The 24,120-nt window shown below is 42.6% G+C and overlaps 1 protein-coding gene and 1 long non-coding RNA gene across 2 annotated transcripts in view; both read right to left on the minus strand.

Annotated features, from left to right (window-relative positions):
- The window catches only part of SAMHD1 (SAM and HD domain containing deoxynucleoside triphosphate triphosphohydrolase 1), a 52,649-nt gene extending 32,995 nt beyond the window's left edge, over positions 1-19,654 (minus strand). The window contains exons 1-4 of the mRNA XM_025469995.3: positions 19,305-19,654; positions 12,708-12,774; positions 8,665-8,737; positions 146-306 (exon numbers count right to left, since the gene is read on the minus strand). Of these exons, the coding sequence (XP_025325780.1) occupies positions 146-306; positions 8,665-8,737; positions 12,708-12,774; positions 19,305-19,512 (509 nt within the window). The 5' untranslated portion in view covers positions 19,513-19,654. The remainder of the gene's footprint in view (positions 1-145; positions 307-8,664; positions 8,738-12,707; positions 12,775-19,304) is intronic.
- Positions 9,842-12,650, minus strand: LOC125753573 (uncharacterized). Its single transcript, XR_007405704.1, has 2 exons — positions 12,102-12,650; positions 9,842-12,052 (listed from the first exon to the last, which is right to left on the minus strand). It is a non-coding gene; the product is annotated as an uncharacterized LOC125753573 (long non-coding RNA).
- Positions 19,655-24,120: the final 4,466 nt, after the last annotated feature.

Genomic DNA, 24,120 nt, shown 5'->3' on the forward strand with positions numbered 1-24,120 from the left:
AATCAAAACCTCAGTTTTCTCATCAACAAAATATGGATATTATTACCATTTTGTCAAATACTCTAAAAGGTAAGATGAGACAGTCATTTCATAAGATAAAGAAGGTATTTAATAACTGTTAATTCCCCATCAATGGACTTCTTACCCTAGACTGTGCTCAAATCGATTGTGCGAAGCACCTGGAAAAATGTAGTAACTGCCTCCCAACTGTTTGATATATCGAAGCCGCTGAAATTGAGGTGTGTCGATGATTCGGATGAGGAGAGGGTGGAGTTCAATGTGGCCATGGATAGGATCATTAATTACCTAGAAAATTATGTTTAAATTGGTATCAGTAACAATATGTAACTCCATCTAAAATTTTTGTACAGTCATTCCTATCTACAGTGCACAGTCAAAGCTATTCAATTGTTCTCAGGTAAGAACACGACTATGGGAAATAACAAGATATTAATATAATATTACCTTACTATCAGATAGATCAAGTATGTTGGATCTGGGTATATTTTACTTCTTCTTAATGGATGCTAAGAATAGAATGATAAGAATTCCAATCATTTTATTATGATTTGATTAGCCTTTGATAAATTAGTCTTGTATTCAACTTAAATACAAGTATGTTATTTAACATACTCCTTTAGATTATAAAAGCCAGGGATGCCTGGGTGGCTCAGTGGTTAAGCGTTGCCTTCGTCTCAGGGAGTGATCCCAGGGTCCTGGGATCGAATCCCATACCAGGCTCCCTGCTGGAAGCCTGCTTCTCCCTCTGCCTATGTCTCTGCCTCTCTCTCTCTCTCTCTCTGTCTCTCATGAATAAATAAATAATTAATTAATTAAAAAAATATATATATATATATATTTTTTTTACCGCAGGCTAAAAAAATAAAATCTTAAAAAAAAAAAAACATCTTAAAAGCCATACTAGGCAGCCCCAGTGGCACAGTGGTTTAGTGCCGCCTGCAGCCCAGGGCGTGATCCTGGAGACCCGGGATCGAGTCCCACGTCAGGCTGTCTGCACGGAGGCTGCTTCTCCCTCTGCCTGTGTCTCTGCCTCTCTCTCTCTCTCTCATGAATAAATAAATAAAATCTTAAAATAAAATAAAATAAAATCTTAAAAAAAAATAAAGTAAGTGGTGCTTGGGTGGCTCAGTTGGTTAAGTGGCTGCCTTCAATTCAGGTCATGAGGGCAGCCCTGGTGGCGCAGCGGTTTAGCACCGCCTGCAGTCCAGGGCGTGATCCTGGAGACCCTGGATCGAGTCCCACATCAGGCTCTCTGTATGATGCCTGCTTCTCCCTCTACCTGTGTCTCTGCCTCTCTTTCTCTATCTCTGTGAATAAATTAAAAAAAAAAATCAATTCAGGTCATGATCCCTGTCCTGTGTCCTGGGTTCGAACCCTGCATCGGGCTCCTGCCTCAATGGGCAGCCTGCTCCTCCCTCTACACCACTTGTGCTCTCTCACACATGCTCTCTCTCTCTCTCAAATAAATAAATCTTCCAAAAAAAAAAAGTAAAAGAAAAATAAAAGAAAATCATATATTGGTCTTTTCCTTTCCCCTTATATATAAGATTAATGTAACCACCACAAAGAGAATCTATTTTTTTAAAAGAATCTATTTTTTTTAATAATAAATTTATTTTTTATTGGTGTTCAATTTGCCAACATACAGAATAACACCCAGTGTTCATCCCGTCAAGTGCCCCCCTCAGTGCCCGTCACCCATTCACCCCCACCCCCCGCCCTCCTCCCCTTCCACCACCCCTAGTTCGTTTCCCAGAGTTAGGAGTCTTTATGTTCTGTCTCCCTTTCTGATATTTCCTACCCATTTCTTCTCCCTTCCCTTCTATTCCTTTTCACTATTATTTAGATTCCCCAAATGAATGAGAACATATAATGTTTGTCTTTCTCCGATTGACTTATTTCACTCAGCATAATACCCTCCAGTTCCATAAGAGAATCTATTTTTTAAAAATATTTTATTTATTTGAGAAAGAGCAGAAGCAGGAGGAGTAGCAGAGGGAGAGAAAGAAGCAGATTCACTGCTGAGCCAGGAACATGGGCTCAATCCCAGGACCTTAGATCATAACCTGAGCTGAAGGCATAGGTTTAACTGAGCCACCCAGGTGTCCCTAGAATCTATTTCATTATTAAAAGTTATAAAAAAAATTCTATAATCTATTTTTAGTCCATTTAAGGGTCTAAAAGTCTTCACTGTCAATTTTTCAGGTGTAATAACTGGTTAAAACAAAGAACATTTAAGTAGCTTTATTAAAAAAAAAAAAGAGGGGCACCTGGGTGGCTCCGTTGGTTAAGCAACCAGCTCTTGGTTTCGGCTCAGGTCATGATCTCAGGGTTGTGAGATCGAGCTCTGTGCAGGGTTCCACATACTCAGCTTGAGATTCTCTCTCCTTCCCCCTCTCTCCCTCCACTCCTTCCCCCATGCACTCTTTCTCTTTCTCTCTCAAATGGATAAAATTTTTTTAAAAAATAAAAACAAAAAAAATCAAGAACTCAATGAAAATCATTTTAGCATAGTATCATAATATACATACTTTTCATGTCAAAATGCATCATGAGCACTTTTATATTTTGCAAATCTTAATAATTATCCATTTAGAAGAAAAAGATTTATTTTAGACAGAGAGCATGCAAGCGTATGAACAAGAGCAGGGGGAGGGGCAGAGGGAAAGAGAGAAACTCAAACAGACTCCATGCTGAGCCTAAGCCCAACAAGGGGCTTGATCCCACAACCTGGAGATCACCGCCTGAACTGAAATCAAGAGCTGGAGGCTAAACTGACTGAGCCACCCAGGTGCTCTATCTTTTTTTTTTTTTTTTAAAGTAAGCTCGCCCAACATGGAGCTTGATCTCACAACCTGAGATCAAGAATTGCATGCTAAGAAAAAAAGAGTTGCATGCTCTCCACACTGATAGACTGAGCCAGACACCTCAATAATTATCCTTATAACGGTTCCATTTCATTGATAAACTTTTTTTTTTAAGATTCTTTTTTTTTATTAAGGAGTGCCTGAGTGGCTCAGTCGGTTAAGCAACTGCCTTCGACTCACAACCCGATCTCAGAGTCCTGGCATAGAGCCCCGCATCAGACTCCCTGCTCAGCAGGTTATCTACTTCTCCCTTTCCCACTCCAGGTCCCTCTGTTTGTACCCCCCTCTCTGTCAAATATATAAATAAAATCTTTAACAAAAAAAACGATTTTTTAATTTATTTGACAGACAGAGAGTTCTTGTGCAAATGCGTGCATGAGAGTAAGTGGGGCAGAGGGACAGAGATGATCTCAACCAGACTCTACGCTGCTGAGTATGAAACCCACAGGGAGCTCAATCTCATGATCCAGAGATCATGACCTGAGCTAAAATCGAGAGTTGGACACTTAACTGGCTGAGCCACCTAGGTGCCTCATGATGAACTTTTTTTTTTTTTTTTTTTTTTTTTGACAGAGAGAGAGAGAGAAAGAGAGAGCACACACGAGTGTACAATCAGGGGGAGTGGCAGGTAGAGGGAGAGGGAGTCCAATGGAGGGCTCAATCCCAGGACCCTGGGATCATGACCTGAGCCGAAAGCAGGCACTTAATGGACTGAGCCACCAAAGTGCCCAGAACTAACATTTTTAAATCATTCCCCTGATGTAGGGCAACTAGCTGTTGGTAATTCAAGGTATATTATTTCATATTTCCTTCCCAACTCTTAATGATTGTGAATATATTAAAGTGTCTCAATCAATATTTATAATCTGTTGTTTTTATTCTTCCATTATTTAATATAAACTACTCCTTATACTTGTCACTTTTAAAGATTATATGATTCTCTGGGACGCCTGGGTGGCTCAGCAGTTGGACGTCTGCCTTCAGCTCAGGGCGTGATTCCGCGATCAGGGATCGAGTCCTACATCAGGCTCCCTGCATGGAGCCTGCTTCTCCCTCTGCCTGTGTCTCTGCCTCCCTCTCTATAAGTCTCTCATGAATAAATAAATAAATAACATTTTTTAAAAACTAAATAAAAGGGATCCCTGGGTGGCGCAGCGGTTTGGCGCCTGCCTTTGGCCCAGGGCGCGATCCTGGAGACCCGGGATCGAATCCCACGTCGGGCTCCCGGTGCATGGAGCCTGCTTCTCCCTCTGCCTGTGTCTCTGCCTCTCTCTCTCTCTCTCTGTGTGTGACTATCGTAAATAAATAAAAATTAAAAAAAAAAAAAAAACTAAATAAAAAAAATTAAATTAAATTAAAACAAGATTATATGATTCTCTATTGTGTTACTAGCCAAGAAGGATTAAACAATCCTATTGTCTACAAAGTGTCTCCTATATACACAAAACATGGAGGATGAGATGAATAAGGTATCATTCCTGCGTTCTGCAGGAGATAACAGAATATATGTCCAGAGTAGTGGCGAAAGAGAATGCAGAATAAGAAACAAAAAGGAGTGGTCAGTTCTACCCTGAAGAGAGAGAACCACTAGGGAAAAATAGAGCTGGTAATTCTATAATACATATTAAGAGATGGTACATTAAGGAGTACATTAAGAAGGCATTTCACTCGAGATTCATTGGACAAATTAGCACCTGTTAGGTTGAACACTAATTCGTCCTACTGTTACACAATTCTAAGCTTCAGAGGCCAACTAAATTTAGCATGAAGAAAACAATCAAGAATGAAAGGTTGTGACCTTGGGTTAGGCAAGCAATGGTTTATTAGATATGATGAAAGCACGAGAGGCAAAAAGAACAAAAAATAAACTGGACTACATCAAAATGAAAAGCTTTTGTGCTGTAAAGAACAGCACCTCTAAGAAAGTAAAGATGATCCAGAGAATGGGAGAAAATATTTGAATATCATATATCTGACATGGGGCTTATATCCAGAATACATAATCTTTTTTTTTTTTTTTTAATCTTTTTTTTTTTAATGTAATCTCTATGCCCAATGTGGGGCTCAAACTCATGACCCTAAGATCAAGAGCTTCATGTTCTACTGACTGAGCCACCCAGGAGCCCCAACTTGTAGACTTCAAATGACTGAATTGTGAGCTATGTGAATTATATCTCACTAAAGCTGTTCTTTTTATTTTATTTTTAAAATTTTTAATTTATTTATTCATGAAAGACACAGAGAGGGAGAGAGGCAGAGACACAGGCAGAGGGTGAAGCAGGCTCCATGCAGGGAGCCTGACGTGGGACTCGATCCCGGGACTCCAGGATCGCACCCTGGGCCAAAGGCAGGCGCTAAACCGCTGAGCGACCCAGGGATCCCTAAAGCTGTTCTTTAAAAGAAAAGAACAGGAACACCTGGGTGGCTCAGTGGTTGAGCATCTGCCTTTGGCTCAGGTCATGATCCCAGAGTCCTGGGATAGAGTTCTGCATCAGGCTCCCTAAAGGGAGCCTGCTTCTCCCTCTGTCTATGTCTCTGCTTGTCTCTCATGAATAAATACTTAAAAAAAAAAAAAAAAAAAGAAAAGAAAAGCTGGATACCAAATTAGAGTAGGTACAATCATTCATTCAGCTGTACAGCTGCTGAAACTAAAATCATCTAAGCTATCAATTTCATTTCTATACTGTGACTCACTGACTAAAGTACTTAGTAACTTTAAAATCTATTCTCAAAAACTGTAAATTATAACTCTTACATACATGTAGTTAGACAATTTTCTGTTTCTGATGAAAAACAGAAAGAATAAAAGTGAGCAAATGAAACTGCTGATTGTCTTGAATATTATCTCAAAAATATTTTGTTGTGGGCAGCCCGGGTGGCTCAGGGGTTTAGCGCCGCCTTCAGCCCAGGGCCTGATCCTGGAGACCCAGGATCGAGTCCCACATCAGCTCCCTACATGGAGCCCGCTTCTCCCTCTCTCTCTCTCTGTCTCAAACAAATAAATAAAATCTTTAAAAAAAATATTTTGTTGTAAATTTTAATTGTGAAAATGGGAAGAACACTCAATGCTGCCCTTTTCATGAAGGACAAAATAGATTACAGGATAGCAACTTTCTTCTAACTATAGGACAAAATTGTTAAAGATCATCTTAAATAAATGATCATTCCATTTAATTCTTCATGAAAAGAATGAGGCATTTTAACATTAGGAAACTTTCAGAAAGGGCTAAAATATGATTAGTTTTCAAATAAAATACTTGCTGTAAGAACCACTACTTGGTCTATAAAAAAAAATTATTGTAGGACTGAACCAAACACATTCATTAAATATTTTAAAACATAGGGCACCTAGCTGGCTCTGTTGGTGGAGCATGTAACTCTTGATCTTGGAATTCTTTAATTTGAGCCCCATTTTGGGTGTAGAGATTACTTAAAAACAAAATCTTAAAAAAATAAGGTAGGGGGGGCACCTGGGTGGTTCAGTCAGTTGAGCAGCTGACTCTTGGTATCAGCTTAGGTCATGATCTCATAGTAATGGGATCAAGCTGTCTCAGGCTCTATGCTCAGAGCAGTCTGCTTTAGATTCTCTTTCCCTCTCCCTCCAGCTCATGTGCTCTCTCCCCTACCCTTTCTCAAATAAATAAATTAAACCTAAATAAATAATTAAAGGGGGCCGCACCTGGCTGACTGAGTCAGTAGGGCATGCGACTTTCTTTTGAGAGAGAGAGAGAGAGTGTATGTGTGCATACTCGAGCATATGCAAGTGTGGAGGTGGGGGCAGGGGGAATAGAGGGAGAGAGAAAATTTTAGGCAGGCTCCACACCCAGCAGTGGAGCTCAATCGCACCACCCTGAGAATATGACCTGAACTGAAATCATGAGTCAGGGACACTTAGATGGTTCAGCAGTTTAGCGCATGCCTTCGGCCCAGGGTGTGATCCTGGAGTCCCGGGATCGAGTCCCACAACGGGCTCCCTGTGTGGAGCCTGCCTTCTCCCTCTGCCTGTGTCTCTGCCTCTCTCTCTGTGTGTCTCTCATGAATAAATAAATAAAAATCTTTGAAATCATGAGTCAGATGCTTAGTCGACTAAGCCACCCACAAACCCCAAGCATGTTACTTTTTGATCTCGGGGTTGTAAGTCTGAGCCCTACCTTGGGGGTAGACATTACTTAATATAAGCTCTTAAAAAAAAATATTTTTTCAGGGCAGCCCCGGTGGCACAGCGGTTTAGCGCCGTCTGCAGCCAGCGTGTGATCCTGGAGACCCGGGATCGGGTCCCACGTCGGGCTTCCTGCATGGAGCCTGCTTCTCCCTCTGCCTGTGTCTCTGCCTCTGTGTCTCTCATGAATAAATAAATAAACTGTCTTAAAAATAAACAAACAAACAACAGATCTAAAGAAATTAGGCAAAATGTTAAGATTTAACAAGCTGGGTAGTATTCTACTTGTACTTTTCTATAATGCTTAATATATTTTAATTTTTCTTTTGATTTAAGTATTCTGTGCTTAATTTAGAAAATGCAGGAATCCCTGGGTGGCTCAGCAGTTTAGTGCCTGCCTTCGGCCCAGGGCGTGATCCTGGAGTCCCAGGATTGAGTTCTGCATCAGGCTCCCTGCATGGAGCCTGCTTCTTCCTCTGCCTGTGTCTTTGCCTCTCTCGCTCTCTCTCTTTCATGAATAAATAAATAAAATCTTTAATAAAAAATTTAGAGGGCAGCCCGGATTGCTCAGCGGTTTAGCACCGCCTTCAGCCCAGGGCGTGATCTTGAAGACCCGGGATCAAGTCACACGTCGGGCTCCCTGCGTGGAGCCTGCTTCTCCCTCTGCCTGTGTCTGCCTCTCTCTCTCTCTCTCTCTCTGTGTCTCCCATGAATAAATAAAATCTTTAAAAAATAATAAAAAATAAAAATAAATAAAAAATTTAGAAAATGCAGTTTGTGGTGTGCCTGGGTGGCTAAGTAGGTTAATTAAGCATCTCCCTTCAGCTTGGGTCATGATCCCAAGGTCCTGGGATCCAGCCCCGCATTGGGGGGCTCCCTGCTTATCGGGGAGTTGGCTCCTCCCTCTCCCTCTGCTCCTCTCCTCCACCTTGGCTCATGCTCTCTCTGAAATAAGTAAAATCTTAAATAATAATAATAAAAAGAAAAAAAAAGAAAATGCAGTTTAGAAGCATCAAAATCAATCAGAGAAGTAGACTTCCTTCCATTCTTTTTAAAATGAAAATTTTTGGGATCCCTGGGTGGCGCAGCGGTTTGGCGCCTGCCTTTGGCCCAGGGCGCGATCCTGGAGACCCGGGATCGAATCCCACATCAGGCTCCCGGTGCATGGAGCCTGCTTCTCCCTCTGCCTGTGTCTCTGCCTCTCTCTCTCTCTCTGTGACTATCATAAATAAATAAAAATTAAAAAAAAAAAAAAAAAAAAAAAAAAAAAATAAAATGAAAATTTTTTTCCCCTTTTAATATGAATTCTACAGGGGCATCTAGGTGGCTCAGTCAGTTGAGCATTTAACTCTTGATTTTGGCTAGGGTCGTGATATAAGGGTCCTGGGATAGACCCTTGTGCCTGACTCTGCCCTCAGCAGGGAGTCTGCTTGAGATTTACTCTTCCCATCTGCCCCTCCCCACAGCTTGCATGCACACACATGTGCTCTCTCTAAAAATAATATTTTAAAATAATAAATAAAATGCATTCTACATGTGTTCATTCTAAGTTATAGAACTTTATATAAAAAAAGCATGATAAATTTAAAAAAACATGATAAACTCTATTCCTCTTACCTTCATTGCATCAACATGAATTTCACTCAGTTGTTGGATACAAGCTTGGAGCTTCTTTCTGTCACCCAAGGTACTAAAATTATAATAGGATAAGCAAATCTATCATTATTTGCTTAATAATAATCCCTAGAGTATATAATAGTATATAATCAACGCTAAATTATCTACACTAACATAATAGGAAGTCAGATTAAAAGGAAAAATTAGGGGAAGCCTGGGTGGCTTGGCGGTATGGGTGCCTGCCTTCGGCCCAGGGCATGATCCTGGAGTCCCAGGATCGAGTCCCACGTCAGGCTCCCTGAATGGAGCCTGCTTCTCCCTCTGCCTCTGTCTCTGTCTCTGCCTCTCTCTGCCTCTCTCTCTCTCTCTCTATCATGAATGAATAAATAAAATCTTTTAAATAAATAAATAGAAAGAAAGAAAGAAAGAAAGAAAGAAAGAAAGAAAGAAAGAAAGAAAGAAAGAAAGAAAGAAATTAATAATTCAAACACATACCCCTGCTAAGAACTCTTCCCCAGGCTTGGTCCTCTTTCCGTGGTAACTCAGACTTCAACATCTCCTATGTCTCTACTGAATGCTCAAATTTTTTTTAAAAAGATTTTATTTATTTATTCATGAGAGACACACAGAGAGAGAGGCAGAGACACAGGCAGAGGAAGAAGCAGGCTCCATGCAGGGAGCCCGATGCGGGACTCGATCCTGGAACTCCAGGATCCCCCTGAATGCTCAATTGATACTTAAGTTTTTTTTTTTTGGGGGGGGGATCCCTGGGTGGCTCAGCGGTATAGCACCTGCCTTTGGCCCAGGGCGTGATCCTGGAGTCCCGGGATCGAGTCCTGCGTCAGGCTCCTGGCATGGAGCCTGCTTCTCCCTCCTCCTGTGTCTCTGCCTCTCTGTCTCTCTCTCTCTCTCTATGTCTATCATAAATAATAAGTAAATAAATGTTTTTTTAAAAAGTTTAACTTACTACATTTAGGGATCCCTGGGTGGCGCAGCGGTTTGGCGCCTGCCTTTGGCCCGGGGCGCGATCCTGGAGACCCAGGATCGAATCCCACATCGGGCTCCCAGCATGGAGCCTGCTTCTCCCTCTGCCTGTGTCTCTGCCTCTCTGTCTCTCTCTGTGTGACTATCATGAATAAATAAATAAAATCTTTAAAAAAAAAAAAAAAAAAAAAAAAAAAAGTTTAACTTACTACATTTAAACTCAATTAGTTAACATATAGTGTATCATTAGCTTTAGCTGTAGAGTTCAGTTACTCATCCACAGCATATAACACCCAGTGCTTACTACATTACATGCCCTCCTTAACAAACCTACGTTAACCTAACTGAAGTTGTCATCTTCCCTCACAACCCTGAATTTGCATGACTCAAGGTAGCACTCTGAAGTAGAGCACAGTAAGAATAAGAAAGGACTTTGAAATCAGAACTGGGGGCGCCTGGGTGGCTCAGTCCATTGAGTGTCTGCTTTTGTCTTGCGTCGTGATCTCAGGGTCCTGGGATCGAGCCCTGCATCCAGCTCCCTGATCAGTGGTGGGTCTGCTTCTTCCTCTAACTCTGTGATTCCTCTAATCCACTCTCCCTCAAATAAATAAATAAAAATCTTAAAAAAAAAAAAAAAAAAAGAGAGAAGAAATCAGAACTGGTTCGGGACATCTGGATGGCTTGGCGGTTGAGTGTCTGCCTTTGTCTCAGGGCATGATCCCGGGGTCCAGGATCAAGTCCTGCATTAGGCTCCCTGCATGAGGCCTGCTTCTCCCTCTGCCTATGTCTCTGCCTTTCTCTGTGTCTCTCATGAATAAATAAATAAAGTAGTCATAGGTCATTGTTAGACTACAGTAAGATTTTATTTCTGTATTTCATCATTTCTGAAATCGAAAATTTCTCACAACTGATATGTACATTTAATGTACCAATATTTCTTATTTCTTAGAAAACTCTTTTAAATCAACAGTTGATTATAAACTTGAGAAAATTTAAGTACTTTGTCTAAATTGCATTTTCCCTAGAAAGCAGAATCTAGGACAAGAGATTACATATAGGTCATTTATTTTAGGATATAAATCCTAGGAAAGGTAAAACAGGAAAGGAGAGGAAAACAGCACAAGGCTATATTAATAACTTGGTTACATTTGTACTACTGTTAACAACTTTGATCTCAATGGGATCTCCAAAGGCAGCTCCAGTCAGAATTTTGCCATAATGGAAATGTTCTATATCTGCCCTATCCAACATGGTAGCCGCTAGCCATAAGTGGAATATGGCTAAGAGAGGAATGGAAACTTTAATTTTAATTAATTTAAACATGTAGCTAGTGGCTTCTGTATAAGAAAACACAGCCTTGAAAAGTCCTGCAGAATCCACCTCAGAGTTATAAGATGGGTACAAGGTATGCCACATAATATTCGTATGAAATTCTATTTTGTTCACTCATGTCTCCCAAGTTCCTAGAAAAATTTCTCACACACAGTGGGCCCTCCATAATTATTTGTTGAATAAATCAGTAGTATTTGAGTCCACAAAGTAAATGGTTCTCTTTGAAAGCAAGCTCTACTGGAACAAATTCAATTAAAATAGTAAGCAACTAGGGATCCCTGGGTGGCGCAGCGGTTTGGCGCCTGCCTTTGGCCCGGGGCGCGATCCTGGAGACCCGGGATCGAATCCCACATCAGGCTCCCGGTGCATGGAGCCTGCTTCTCCCTCTGCCTGTGTCTCTGCCTCTCTCTCTCTCTCTGTGACTATCATAAATAAATTAAAAAAAAAAATAGTAAGCAACTATTAAACCTAAGAAATAAGTAGTAAGGGGAATTTTGAGGGGACTAAGAGGGCTGAAATGTGATTATGAAAGAGGCAAGGTAAGGTCTTGAAGATTCTGATCTAAAGAACATTTACTAAAACTCAAGTAAATGTCTTAAAGGTGATTTTTTTTCCTCACAATTTGCTTCTATTATCAACTACTAAACAATAGTACATGAAGTACTAATCCTTTGTTTTGATACTTTGGTTACTGTTACCACAAAAACATTTAGCTAAGTGGACTTCCAGAAGGAAAAAACCTTATTTCACCACTGTTGCCAATTCTCTAAAAAAATACAAACCAAAAAAAAAAAAAGGCGGGGGGGGCGGATCCCTGGGTGGCTCAGTAGTTTAGCGCCTGCCTTCGGCCCAAGGCATGATCCTGGAGTCCCGGGATCAAGTCCCACATCAGGCTCCTGCATGGAGCCTGCATCTCCCTCTGCCTGTGTCTCTGCCTCTCTCTCTCTCCCTCTCTCTCTCTGTCTCTCATGAATAAATAAATAAAATCTTAAAAAAAAAATAAAAAAAACCACAACCCCCCCCCCCAAAAAATACAAACTCTCCATTTTAAGGAATATTTAAATTTTTGCACCTCAACCGTGATCTTTAAAGTGGATCCACACTAACCTAGACCTTACAACCTCCAGCCTTATATAGGAATTTCTAACTTTATTAAGGGCCAATGTGCTAATCACTTCATGTACATTGTCTCATTATTATTTTCCATTTGACAGATGCAGAAACTGAAGGGTTAAATTACTCGTCTCAAATCATACAATCAAAAAAGGACCAAAATACTTTGGATCGTGTCTTTAAAAAAAAACCTAATACCAAATATGCATTTCAGTCTTGAGATGACTTTAGGAAGATCTAGAAATATGTACAAAATAAGGTGGTAGCCTTGATTTTTCTTGTCAACATTTCTCTAACAGTTCTTATATATTTTTTGATGTGTATAATCCAATTATTCTGAACCTGAGAGTAAAAACTTGGCCACCACAAACTTCATGAAGGCTTGTCAGCAAAATTTTTTAAAAGAAGAATCATTAGCAATATTAAACACAGGATTTGCATGGCAAAAACAAAAACAACTGTGTTAACCAGCAAGTAGGGGATTCTGTTTTTAAGGACTTTTGCAGATTTAAAATGAAGACAGTTAATATCAGTGATCATGGGCTTTGTCCCTCTGAAGTGAATAACAAGGTCAGAACTATGCTTGGATACAAGGTGCATTTCATCATTCTTACCTTATTCCAAGTCTTTCAAGATCAGCCTCATTAAGGTGGAGCAATGTTAGACCTGTGATTTTATTTTCTTTAGAAGAAAAGGGAGAAAAAAAAAAGATAAAATGGTTTCAATATTTACAGCATATGCTTTTTTAATTTCTTTCAATTTGGATTCGCCAGAATTTACTCAGCTCAACATTTACTAACCACCTACACCAGGCATTGAGTACCTAAGTAGCACTTTTTCATTTGTCACTTAGAAAGTCCTTTTTTGGGCAGCCCTGGTGGCGCAGCGGTTTAGCGCCGCCTGCAGCCTGGGGTGTGATCCTGGAGACCTGGAATCGAGTCCCAAATCGGGCTTCCTGCATGGAGCCTGCTTCTTCCTCTGCCTGTGTCTCTGCCTCTCTCTCTCTCTCTCTCTCTCTGAATAAATAAATAAATCTTTTAAAAAAAAATAGAAAGTCCTTTTTTCCCAACATGGGGCTCAAACTCAAAACCCCAGGTTCAAAAGCCACATACTCTATAGACTGAGCCAGCCAGGCACCCCTGCCACTTGGAAAGTCTTCATTTTAATTAGATAACTATACTCACAGGCTTTTTTTTGATAAATCAAGTGAAAAAAATTTTTAAGATTTATTTGAGAGAGTGCAAATAAGTGTGCAGTGGGGAGGGGCAGAAAGAGAGTCAAGCTGACTCCATGTTCAGCACAGAGCCTGCCTGACATAGGGCTCGATGATGCCACAACCCTGAGATCAAGACCTGAGCTAAAGCTGAGAGTCAGCTGCTTAAAGAACTGTGCTACCCAGGTGACCCTCAAGTGAAATTTAAAAAATTATTTGATTAGGGGCAACTTGGTGGCTCAATCAGTGAAGCATCTGCTTTCAGTTGGGGAGATCAAGCCCCACTATGGAATTCCTGCTCAGCAAGGAGCCTGCTTCTCCCTCTCCCTCTGCCTGCCATTCCTCCTGCTTGTGCTCGCGTGCTCTCTCTCTCTCTGTCAAATAAATAGAATCCTAAAAAAAAATTAATAAAATAGGAGTAAATTATTTGCGAGGCAGTCCAAGCTGCAAAATCAACAACTTCCTTCTAAAACAGGTGAGATTTGAGGGGGGGGGGGGGGGGGGAGTATAAATCTATTGTTCTTAGAACAGTCAAGTCAAAGCCATAGCCTGGGGGCACCTGGGTGGCTCAGCAGGTTGAGCTTCAGACTCTTGATCTTGGCTCAGGTCTTGATCTCATAGTCCTGAGTTCGAGCCCAGTGATGGGCTATGTGCTGGGCAAGTAGCCTACTTAAAACTCACAGAAAAACAAAAAAAGAACAATTTCAAGTTCAGTAAATTTCATTTTGTACTTTTACTTTAGTGTTAACCTAGTTTTCTGAAAATACTCTCAATAAACTCTAAGACATACCTGAAGTGCCTGGCTGACTCAGTAAAACATACGACTCTTTTTTTTTTTTCTTAAAGATTTATTTATTCATGAGTGACACAGAGAGAGAGAGAGGCAGAGACACAGGCAAAGGGAGAAGCAGGCTCCACGCAGGGAGCCCGAGGTGGGACTCAATCCTGGAACTCCAGGATCAGGCCCTGGGCTGAAGGCAGCACTAAACCACTGAGCCATCCAGGCTTCCCTCAGCTCGGGTTTTGATCTTGGGGTTGTGAATTCAAGATCATGTTGGGTGGGTTCCATGATGGAAATGGAGCCTACTTAAAACAAAAATTTTTTTTTAATTTTTAAACTTAAAAAAATAAAAAAATAAAAAATAATTAAAAAATAATAATAAAATAAAATAAAAAAATACTAGTACACTTGACATTTTTAATAGATACTGAGTTATGCTATTATGTAATTTTAGACAAATGGAATTATATTGTTTATAATTTATTTTTCACACCCAAGATATCACTTTTGTCAATTTTATTAAACTACATCATTTTTTAAATTTATTTTTAATTTTTTAAAAGATTTTATTTAAAAAAAAAAAAAAAAAAAAAAAAAAATAAAAGATTTATTTACTCATGAGAGACATAGAGAGAGACAGAGAGAGGCAGAGACACAGGCAGAGGGATAAGCAGGCTCCATGCAGGAGCCAAACTCGATCCCAGGTTTCCAGAATCATGCCCTGGGCTGAAGGCAGCACTAAACCACTGAGCCACCCACGCTGCCCAAACTACATCATTTTTAATGGCTGTCTTACATTCCACAATATAGATGCACCATAGTATATTTAACCAATTAAAAAAAAAAGATTTTATTTATTTATCTGACAGAAAGAGCAGGAGAGTGAGAAGCAGTCTCCTCACTGAGCAGGGAGCCCCACGTGAGATCATGACTTAAGCCAAAGGCACATGCTTAACTGACTGAGCCACCCAGCAACCCTATTTAATTAATTTTTTCTGATCCTTAAGCTAAGAAATTATATCCAAATAAGTATGCCTTAACATGAGTATACTAAACCGATGTGATAATTATGAAGATTTTACAAGACAAAGTATGAGAAGTGCAGAGAATAGTACTTCACACAAAGTAAATGCTAATATTAGCTCTCACTGTTAGGTACAACTATTATCAATGGATAGATTATTTCTATACTTTCTTGCTATTTATAACCAACGGTTGAAAGATTGATCTTGAATATGTTTCTTTGGACACCTGTACAATTCTATCTGTAAATTCCTACAAATGAAATTTCCTAAGTAAAAAAGAATTAACAAACTGTCCATGATTGAGCCAATAGACACTTCCATCAACTTTACTGGATCAGCCATTTCTCCTATTGTTGATCTTTAAATATTTTCCTATCTAAATAAAAATTTGATTATTTTAAAAATTACTGCAGAGATTGAATGTCTTTTTCTATGTTTGCTGGCTGGTTGTCAATAATCTATTCTTGTGTTCTGCTCATTGTTCTACTTTTTCTCCCTGCTCTTTATTAGTTTTATAACTTTGGTTATATTCTCCAATGATTTTTTTAAAATTGGTTTGTTTGGGCAGCCTGGGTGGCTCAGCGGTTTAGTGCTGCCTTCAGCTCAGGGCATGATCCTGGAGACTGGGAATCGAGTCCCATGTCGGGTTTCCTGCATGAAGCCTGCTTCTCCCTCTGCCTGTGTCTCTCTCATGAATAAATAAATAAAATCTTCAAAAAAAATCATCTGTAAAAAATATATATATTATATATAATATTAAAATATTATATGTATAATAAATTATATATTATATATATTATTATAATTATTATATATATTATGAATTACAGCCTCTAAATTTCAGGGTTCTTGTGAGATTGTGTTCCATAATGAGGAAAGGGCTCCAACACCTTATACTTCGTTTTGTCAAATAAAAACAAATCCAGACTAAGGATTAGAAAGACTATTTCAATAGGGAGAATGTTGTGATCTCAGAAATCTCCAAAATCAAACAAAAAGGTGTAGTTGTTTTTCATAAGGTAAGAGAAGGGTTAGCAGACTCTTTAGGAGGGAAGTGACCCCACTAGGGTCTGACAGGACAGTATCCTGCTATGCTCAGCCAGTTCCAAGAAAAGCTGATCATGGAGCATTCCACTTTTTAGTTCTTGCTCCAGTTTAGGACCCTCTAGGAGAGAGAAGCCTGACTAAAGTTTAGTCAAGACCAAACAAACAGGGACGGTTTGTTTGGCTCAGCGGTTGAGTGGCTGTCTTCAGCTCAGGGCATGATCCTGGGTCCGGAGATGGAGTCCCACATCAGGCTCCCTGTGAGAAGCCTGCTTCTCCCTCTATCTATGACTCTGCCTCTGTGTCTCTCATGAATAAATAAATAAAATCTTTAAAAAAAACAAAAAAAAGACCAAACAGTTAAGAAATGAGCAGTTGTAGGGGTATCTGGCTGTCTCAGCCAGTGGAAAATGGGACTTTTGAGCCCCCTGCTGGTGCACAGATGACTTAAAAATAAAAAATCTTGGGGTACCTAGATGGCACAGTCAGTTGAGAGTCCAGCTTTTGATTTCTCTGGTCAAGATAGTGAGATCCAGCCCCAAGTTGGGCTCTAACCTTGATGGGGAGTCTGCATGGGATTCATTCTCTCCCTCTTCCTGTCCCAGCCCTACATGCACTCATGTGCTTTCTCTCTACAAATCAATACATCTTTTAAAAATTAAAATATAAAAATAAAGATCTTTAAGAGAAGAAAGAAATGGGGATCCCTGGGTGGTGCAGCGGTTTGGCGCCTGCCTTTGGCCCAGGGCGCAATCCTGGAGACCCGGGATCGAATCCCACATCGGGCTCCCGGTGCATGGAGCCTGCTTCTCCCTCTGCCTGTGTCTCTGCCCCCCCCCCCCTCTCTCTCTCTCTGTGACTATCATAAATAAATTAAAAAATTTTTTAAAAAAAAGAGAAGAAAGAAATGACCAATTCTAACCACGTGGTCAGTTTTTACCAATTAAAAGCATGTAGTAAGAGGCACCTGGGTGGCTCAGTCGTCTAGTCTAAGCATCTGCCTTCAGCTCAAGTCATGATCCCAGGGTCCTGGAATGGAGCCCCAGGTCTGAGTCCCTGCTCAGCAGAGGAATCCCCTCCCCCCACCCCCCAGCTCATACTCTCTCTTTCCCACTCATGCTCTCATAGATAGATAGGCAGACAGACAGACAGACAGACAGATAAAAAAAAGTCTGAGCCCCCTGGGTGACTCAGTCAGCTACACTAAGCATCTGCCTTCAGCTCAGGTCAAGATCTCTGGGTCCTGGGACGGAGTTCCCTATCGGGCTCTGTTCAGAAAGGAGTCAGCTTCTTCCTCTACCCTTTCCCCCTGCTCATGCTCATGCACTTGCGCACACGCGCTCGCTCTCTCTCTCTCTCTCTCTCTCACACACACACACACACACACTCTGTCTCTCATGAATAAATAAAATATTTTTAAAAATAAAATAAAAATAAATTTTTAAAGAAAATTTTATTTATTTATTCATGAGAGACACACAGAGAGGCAGAGACATAAGCAGGAGGAGGAGAAGCAGGCTTCCTGCGGGGAGTCTGATGTGAGACTCAACCCCAGGGCCCTGGGATCAGATGCTCAACCACTGAGCCACCCAGGTGTCCCATTAAATAAAATCTTTTTTTAAAAGATTATTTATTTATTTATTTATGAGAGACACAGAGAGAGGCGGGGAGGCGGGGGGGGGTGGGGGCAGAGACACAGGCAGAGGGAGAAGCAGGCTCCATGCAGGGAGCCTGACATGGGACTCGTCCCGGCTCTCCGGGATCACGCCCTGGACTGAAGGTGGCGCTAAACCACTGAGCCACCTGGGCTGCCCAAATAAAATCTTCACATGTAGTGAGTTCTGATAGCATGAGACTGTGGGTTCAAGAGAACAGATAACTCTGCAGGTTGATGAATTAATCTTTAGAACACCACTGAACAGAGGGCCAACAACACAATCATATTTTGGAGATAGAAAATATAAAACTACTTCATCCCCATCTATTGCTATTCAGAGAAAACTTCCATTCAGCCTGGAGGAAAACCACAGGCGGAGACAAGAGAGAAGTACGGTTTCTGACACCGTCAAGCTATTTTTTAAGTCCTGAAACAGTTAAAGTTCTTCCCACCCTAGACAAACAGGAGTCCACCCATAATTGCAAAAAAGTTTACTATATTTGTAAATGGCACTACCTTCCTATAGAACACTTCAGAGGATAAGACAGAGAGAGGGTAAGCTTTACACCCATTAGGGGAAGTTGAGAAGATTTCATGCGGATGGATGCTTGGACTTGAGCCAGTTGCTTACAACTCACGACCCGCACATCTCCCCCTGTGATGTGGCCAAGTTGTGGACTGCTGGGAGTTCAGTGGTCAGGTGAACAATCTGGGTTCAGATTTAGCTAAGGAAACTGATTTTAGAAAGCAAAACATAATCATTACCAAGCTCTACAAATGCAGTCAACAAACACATTGAGCTCTACTGGGATGCAATGGGGATTCAGGGGTCGACAAAACATGTTCCTCCTCCCTCAGGAAAACCCCGAGTAGAGCAATGATGGGGGGGGGGGTGATAACAGAAACTTAAAAGCAGGAACACAAGGGTGCAAGCAGCTGCAGTAGTAGCACAGAGGGTTTCCGAGCCCAGTGCGCCTGAATGACAGGTCTGGGAAAAATATTCTTCTAACTTTAAAAAAAAAAAAGGAACCGGGTCTCACCAGTCCGGCGCTGCTGTGGGAAGTTCCAGAAGAAACCCACCAGCGTCAGCCCAAGGGCCCCGCCCAGGCTCACAGTCCCCCATGTCCCCCACCCCAGACGCCTCGTTCCTCCTCTCTCCATCCCCGCTCCCGCCCGCGCCCCTTCTGGCACCTCCGCGTGCCTCCGCTCCCCTCCCCGCCGCAGGTCACTCCGCCCGCGGCGCCCCCCGCCTCAGGCCACCCCTGCTGGTGCCTCCCGCGCGAGTCTCCCCTCCCCGCCTCGGGGCCCCGGCTCGGGAGCGCTCTCCGCCTCCGGTCCGGACCTTTGGTACCTCCCCGAGCAGGTCTTGCTTCCCCGCTCCGGGTCCTCTCGGAGGCCGCCAGGTCACTGCCCCGGGGCGCCCTGTCCTCAGGCCCGCGGTCCCCGCCTCGGTGGCCGCGTCCCGGCCCCTCAGCCCTCTAGCCCTGCTACCTCGGAAGCGTTCCAGTAGTCGGGGATCACCGAAGCCGCTGCGCTTTAGGAAGCAGCACACCTGCTCCGGGCCCCAGCTCTGGTGGTCGGGGCGGAGTTCGCGGCCCGAGGACCTCCCCGCCGCCGCGGAACGGGTGTTTGGCGGGGTTCTCGGACTGCCATCGCACCGGGGCCGCTTGAAGGGCTGGTCCGAGTCAGCTCCCTGCATGGCTACAACCCGCGCCCGGCACAGCACAGTCAAGAACCGCGGCGCTTGGACCGCGCGCAGGCGCACAGGCGGTCGGCCGGCCGCAAGGACGAGTCCGCTCCGCGCTGCCTGCCTACTGGCCTCCCGCGCAGGCGCACTGACGGCTCAGCCCTTGGGGCCGGCAGCCCAGCCACTTCAGCCACCGCGACCCCGTGCGCAGGCGCAATGGCAGCCCAATGGCCCTCCACCGGCCCGAGAGTTTACTGGGAGCGAGCGAGCAGAAGCCGAGACAAGGCCGTGCTAATAAGCGCGACGTGGCAAGACTGTACCTAGGACCCGGAGAAGTCCCGTCACAGTCCCGAGCAGGGGCTCTTCGGGTGAATTGAGAGTGCCTTCCTCCAAATGAGCATCCTGGATATACCTTTGGCTGTGTTTTAGATGCCCCAAACTTTTTTTTTTTTTAAAGGTTTTATTTATTCATGAGAGAGACACAGAGAGGCAGAGGCATAGGCAGAGGGAGAGGCAGGCTCCGTGCCAGCACCCCGGGATCAGGACAGGAGATCAAGGCAGACACTCAACCACTGAGCCACCCAGGTGCTCCGTAGATGCCCCCCAAACTTAGAAGAAACCTAAAAGGCCACCAGGCTGCCAGCAGCTTCCCAATTAGAGAAAAATGGGAAAGAAGCTGATCTGGAAGACCCTGGAATGATGTCAAATCTGATATGAAGGTAATCTTGCATTTCTCAAGTTCTACAGTGTTGCCAGGCAGTTAGAGGGCCCTGGGGATGCCTGTCCATGAACTGTTATCTTCAGGTTTCCAAACAGAAGCACACTTCGGGCAGCCCGGGTGACTCAGCGGTTTGGCGCCGCCTGCAGCCCAGGGTGTGATCCTGGAGACCAGGGATCGAGTCCCATGTCAGGCTCCCTGCATGGAGCCTGCTTCTCTGCCTGTCTCTACCTCTCTCTCTGCGTCCCATGAATAAGTAAATAAAAATCTTAAAAAAAAAAAAAAAAGAAGAAGAAGAAGAAGAAGTACACTTCAAACTTCTCTCAAAAAGAATCCTCAACGGGATCCCTGGGTGGTGCAGCGGTTTGGCGCCTGCCTTTGGCCCAGGGCGCGATCCTGGAGACCAGGGATCGAATCCCACGTCGGGCTCCCGGTGCATGGAGCCTGCTTCTCCCTCTCCCTCTGCCTGTGTCTCTGCCTCTCTCTCTGTGTGACTATCATTAATAAAAAAAATTAAAAAAAAAAAAAAGAATCCTCAACCCCCCTCCTCCATCCTAACTCTTTACCCAGAGGAAAGGAAGCAGCCAATCTGATTACTGTTAACCAAAATTCACCTGAGTAGATTTAAAGATTTAATTGGCTCTATTCAATGATTCACGAATAGGGCAGCATCCTATCTACTGAAGAGAAAGGAGCTGTACAAAATGGAAGGCTTTTAAAGGCAGGAGGTAAGACAAGAAAGTCATAGCAAAAGAAAGGATTATTTTAGGCATCACCCAACTTTAAAAGACAGGGGTCACCAGGCTTCTGGCTTGCCAGTGCAGGCCAGGATATTCCAGACTGAGTGGTTAAAGGTCACAGTCCTGGGAAAGGCTGAAATTGCGGTTAGATTAGATATTAAGTATTGGTTTGCTGATGCGGAGCTTAGCAGGTGACTTCATTTGCGGCCTTTTTTTTTTTTTTTTTCAACATTACTTAAAAACTTATCCTCAAGGGCTTTTACCGCCTGGTGGTAACAGCCTATAAAAATGGGAGGCAGGGGATCCCTGGGTGGCGCAGCAGTTTGGCGCCTGCCTTTGGCCCAGGGCGTGATCCTGGAGACCCAGGATCGAATCCCACATCAGGCTCCTGGTGCATGGAGCCTGCTTCTCCCTCTGCCTCTCTCTCTCTCTCTCTCTGCATAAATAAATAAAAAAAAATTAAAAAAAAAAAATGGGAGGCATAGGGGCAGCCCTAGTGGCCCAGCTGTTTAGCGCGGCCTTCAGCCTAGGGCCTGATCCTGGAGACCCAGGATCAAGTCCCATGTCAGGCTCCCTACATGGAGCCTGCTTCTCCCTCTGCCTCTCTGTCTCCATGTGTATGTGTGTGTGTTTCTCATGAATAAATAAATTTTTAAAAAAATCTTTAAAAATGGGAGGCATGTCCCCCATCATGTTAATCACTCAGAGGCAGAACCAAATTTCCCTATAGATGTTAGTGTGTGGGGCAGCCCAGGTGGCTCAGCGGTTTAGCGCTGCCTTCAGCCCAGGGTGTGATCCTGGAGACCTGGGATTGAGTCCCACGTCGGGCTCCCTGTGTGGAGCCTGCTTCTCCCTCTGCCTGTGTCTCTGCCTCCCTCTCTCTCTCTGTGTGTCTCTCATGAATAAATAAATAAAATCTTAAAAAAAAAAAGATATTAGTGTGTGCGATTAACTGGTAATAGGACTACTGCTACCACCACTACAGCCAATACACTGTCCCATCAACTCAGCCATAGATCCATCTAGGGATAAAGGATGAGTAAGACAGGGGCACCTAGCTGGCTCAGTTAGTAGAGGAAGTGACATTTGATCCTGGAGATATCATGAGTTTGAGGCCCACGTTGGGCATAGAGATTACTTTAAAAAGCAAAACAAAATAATAAGTAATTGAAAAAAAGGATGAATAAGGCAGATTATCATTGTGCATATGAACATTACTGATCTTGTGGAGAGCAAAATATCCTTTTTTTTCTTTTTTAAGCAATCTCTCCACCCAATGTGGTGTTCAAACTTAAAACCCCGAGATCAAGAGTTGCATGCTCTACTAGCTAAGGCAGCTGGGTCCTCCATAAAATATTCTTAGCATACACTTAGAGCTTTACTCTGATGCCAGGCACTGTTCTAAGGGTTTTACAAATATTAATTAATGTATCACAATAACCCTAGGATATAAGGAACTGAGATACAAAGAAATAAGTAAATCATTTTCTCCTGGTCACACAGCTAGTAAATGATGAAGCCTAGATTCAAACCCAGACAATCTTGGGGTGCCTGAGTGGCTCAGTCAGTAAGGTGTCTTCCTTCAGCTTAGGTCATGGTATTGGGATCCTGAGATAGAGCGCCTTTTTGGGCTCCCTGATCAGCAGGGAGACTGCTTCTCTTTCTTCCTCTGCCCTTCCCTGGCTCCTGCTCTCTCTCTCAAATAAATAAATAAAATCTTAAAAAAAAAAAAAAACACAACAATCTAGCATGGCTTCAAAGTCCATGCTCTTAATCACTTTCTAACTATTGCTTGTTATGGAAATTTTGATATAAAATTATTTTATATTAGTTTACTAAAAATTTTCAATTGCTCCCTTGTCCCATAGACCCACATTGCCTTTCATCTGCACAGAAGGGCCAGGTTCAGCAAAACATGCCCTTAAGCTTCAGAATAATTTGAGAAAAGAACAGAGTTTCCAAGACTCAGGAAGCCCAAACAAAGGGGTAAAAGAGACAATCAATAGCATATGAATGAAAGCTTATTTCAATTTGGAAATAGTTGGCTTGAAAACATATTTTTCAGTATTGTGGGAAAAGCTGCCCTGGCTGCAAGATTTCTTTGGCAGTAGGTGATAAAAGCAAGGTTTTAAATTTAATCAGATTGGTTTGTTCGAAGCAGTTGCTTTTGAGAACTTTAATTTTCTATTTGTTTGTGTTAAAGAGTGTCACTTAATGCCATATTTATTATTTTCCTCCTAACCCCCTACTTTCTAGGGGCCCTAGATCTTGCACAAGGTGGTTGGTTACTTGCTCAAGATCACATGGCTGGTAAGTGACAGAATGGAGATTCAAAGCTGACTCCACCACTTCCAGCTTTCCAGTTTGCCAGTTCAGTTATAGTCCTGGTGATCTTGCTCCATTTAGTCTTTCCACAACATTGGAAGAGTTACCTACTTAACTTTGGCCCTGTGCTCTGGTCATGTTGAGGGAAATGACTGCTCAGCCTCTCCTTTGATGTCAAACTTGCCATCGTTCAGACTAGAAAAAAAAAAAAAAAAACTAATTTCAATTATTTTAAAGCCCATTGCTTAATAATCTTGAATATACCCAGCAATTTTTTTTTTACCTACCCTTATCTAGCTACCCTTTCACCCACCCAGCTGAGCTCGGCAATTTTATTTCCATCAGCACTAACCTTGTGGTTTTATATCTCTCCACAGCTTCCTCTTCAACCAGTGCTGCTGCTTCTCAATGCCAGCTGTCATCACTCTCTTTCACTTCCCCTTCACCCTTCACTGAACCTAGCCTCCTCAAGACATTCTTTTCTCTTTTTTTTTAAATATCTGCCCCAAGTCCCAAAGCCAAGCCAAAAAAATTTTTTTTAAGATTTTATTTCTCAGTGGGGATCCCTGGGTGGCTCAGCGGTTTAGTGCCTGCCTTCGATCCAGGGTGTGATCCTGGAGTCCCGGAATCGAGTCCCGAATCAGGCTCCCTGCGTGGAGCCTGCTTCTCCCTCTGCCTGTGTCTCTGCCTCTCTCTCTCTCAGTTTGTGTCTCTCATGAATAAATAAATAAAATATTTTAAAATTTTTTTATTTCTCAGTAAGCATGCTGTGGGGCTTGAACTCACAACCCCAAGATCAAGAGTCATACACTCTACTGACTGAGCCAGCCAGCCAAA

Source organism: Canis lupus, chromosome 24, assembly GCF_003254725.2.
Source record: "Canis lupus dingo isolate Sandy chromosome 24, ASM325472v2, whole genome shotgun sequence".
Classification (NCBI taxonomy): domain Eukaryota; kingdom Metazoa; phylum Chordata; class Mammalia; order Carnivora; family Canidae; genus Canis; species Canis lupus.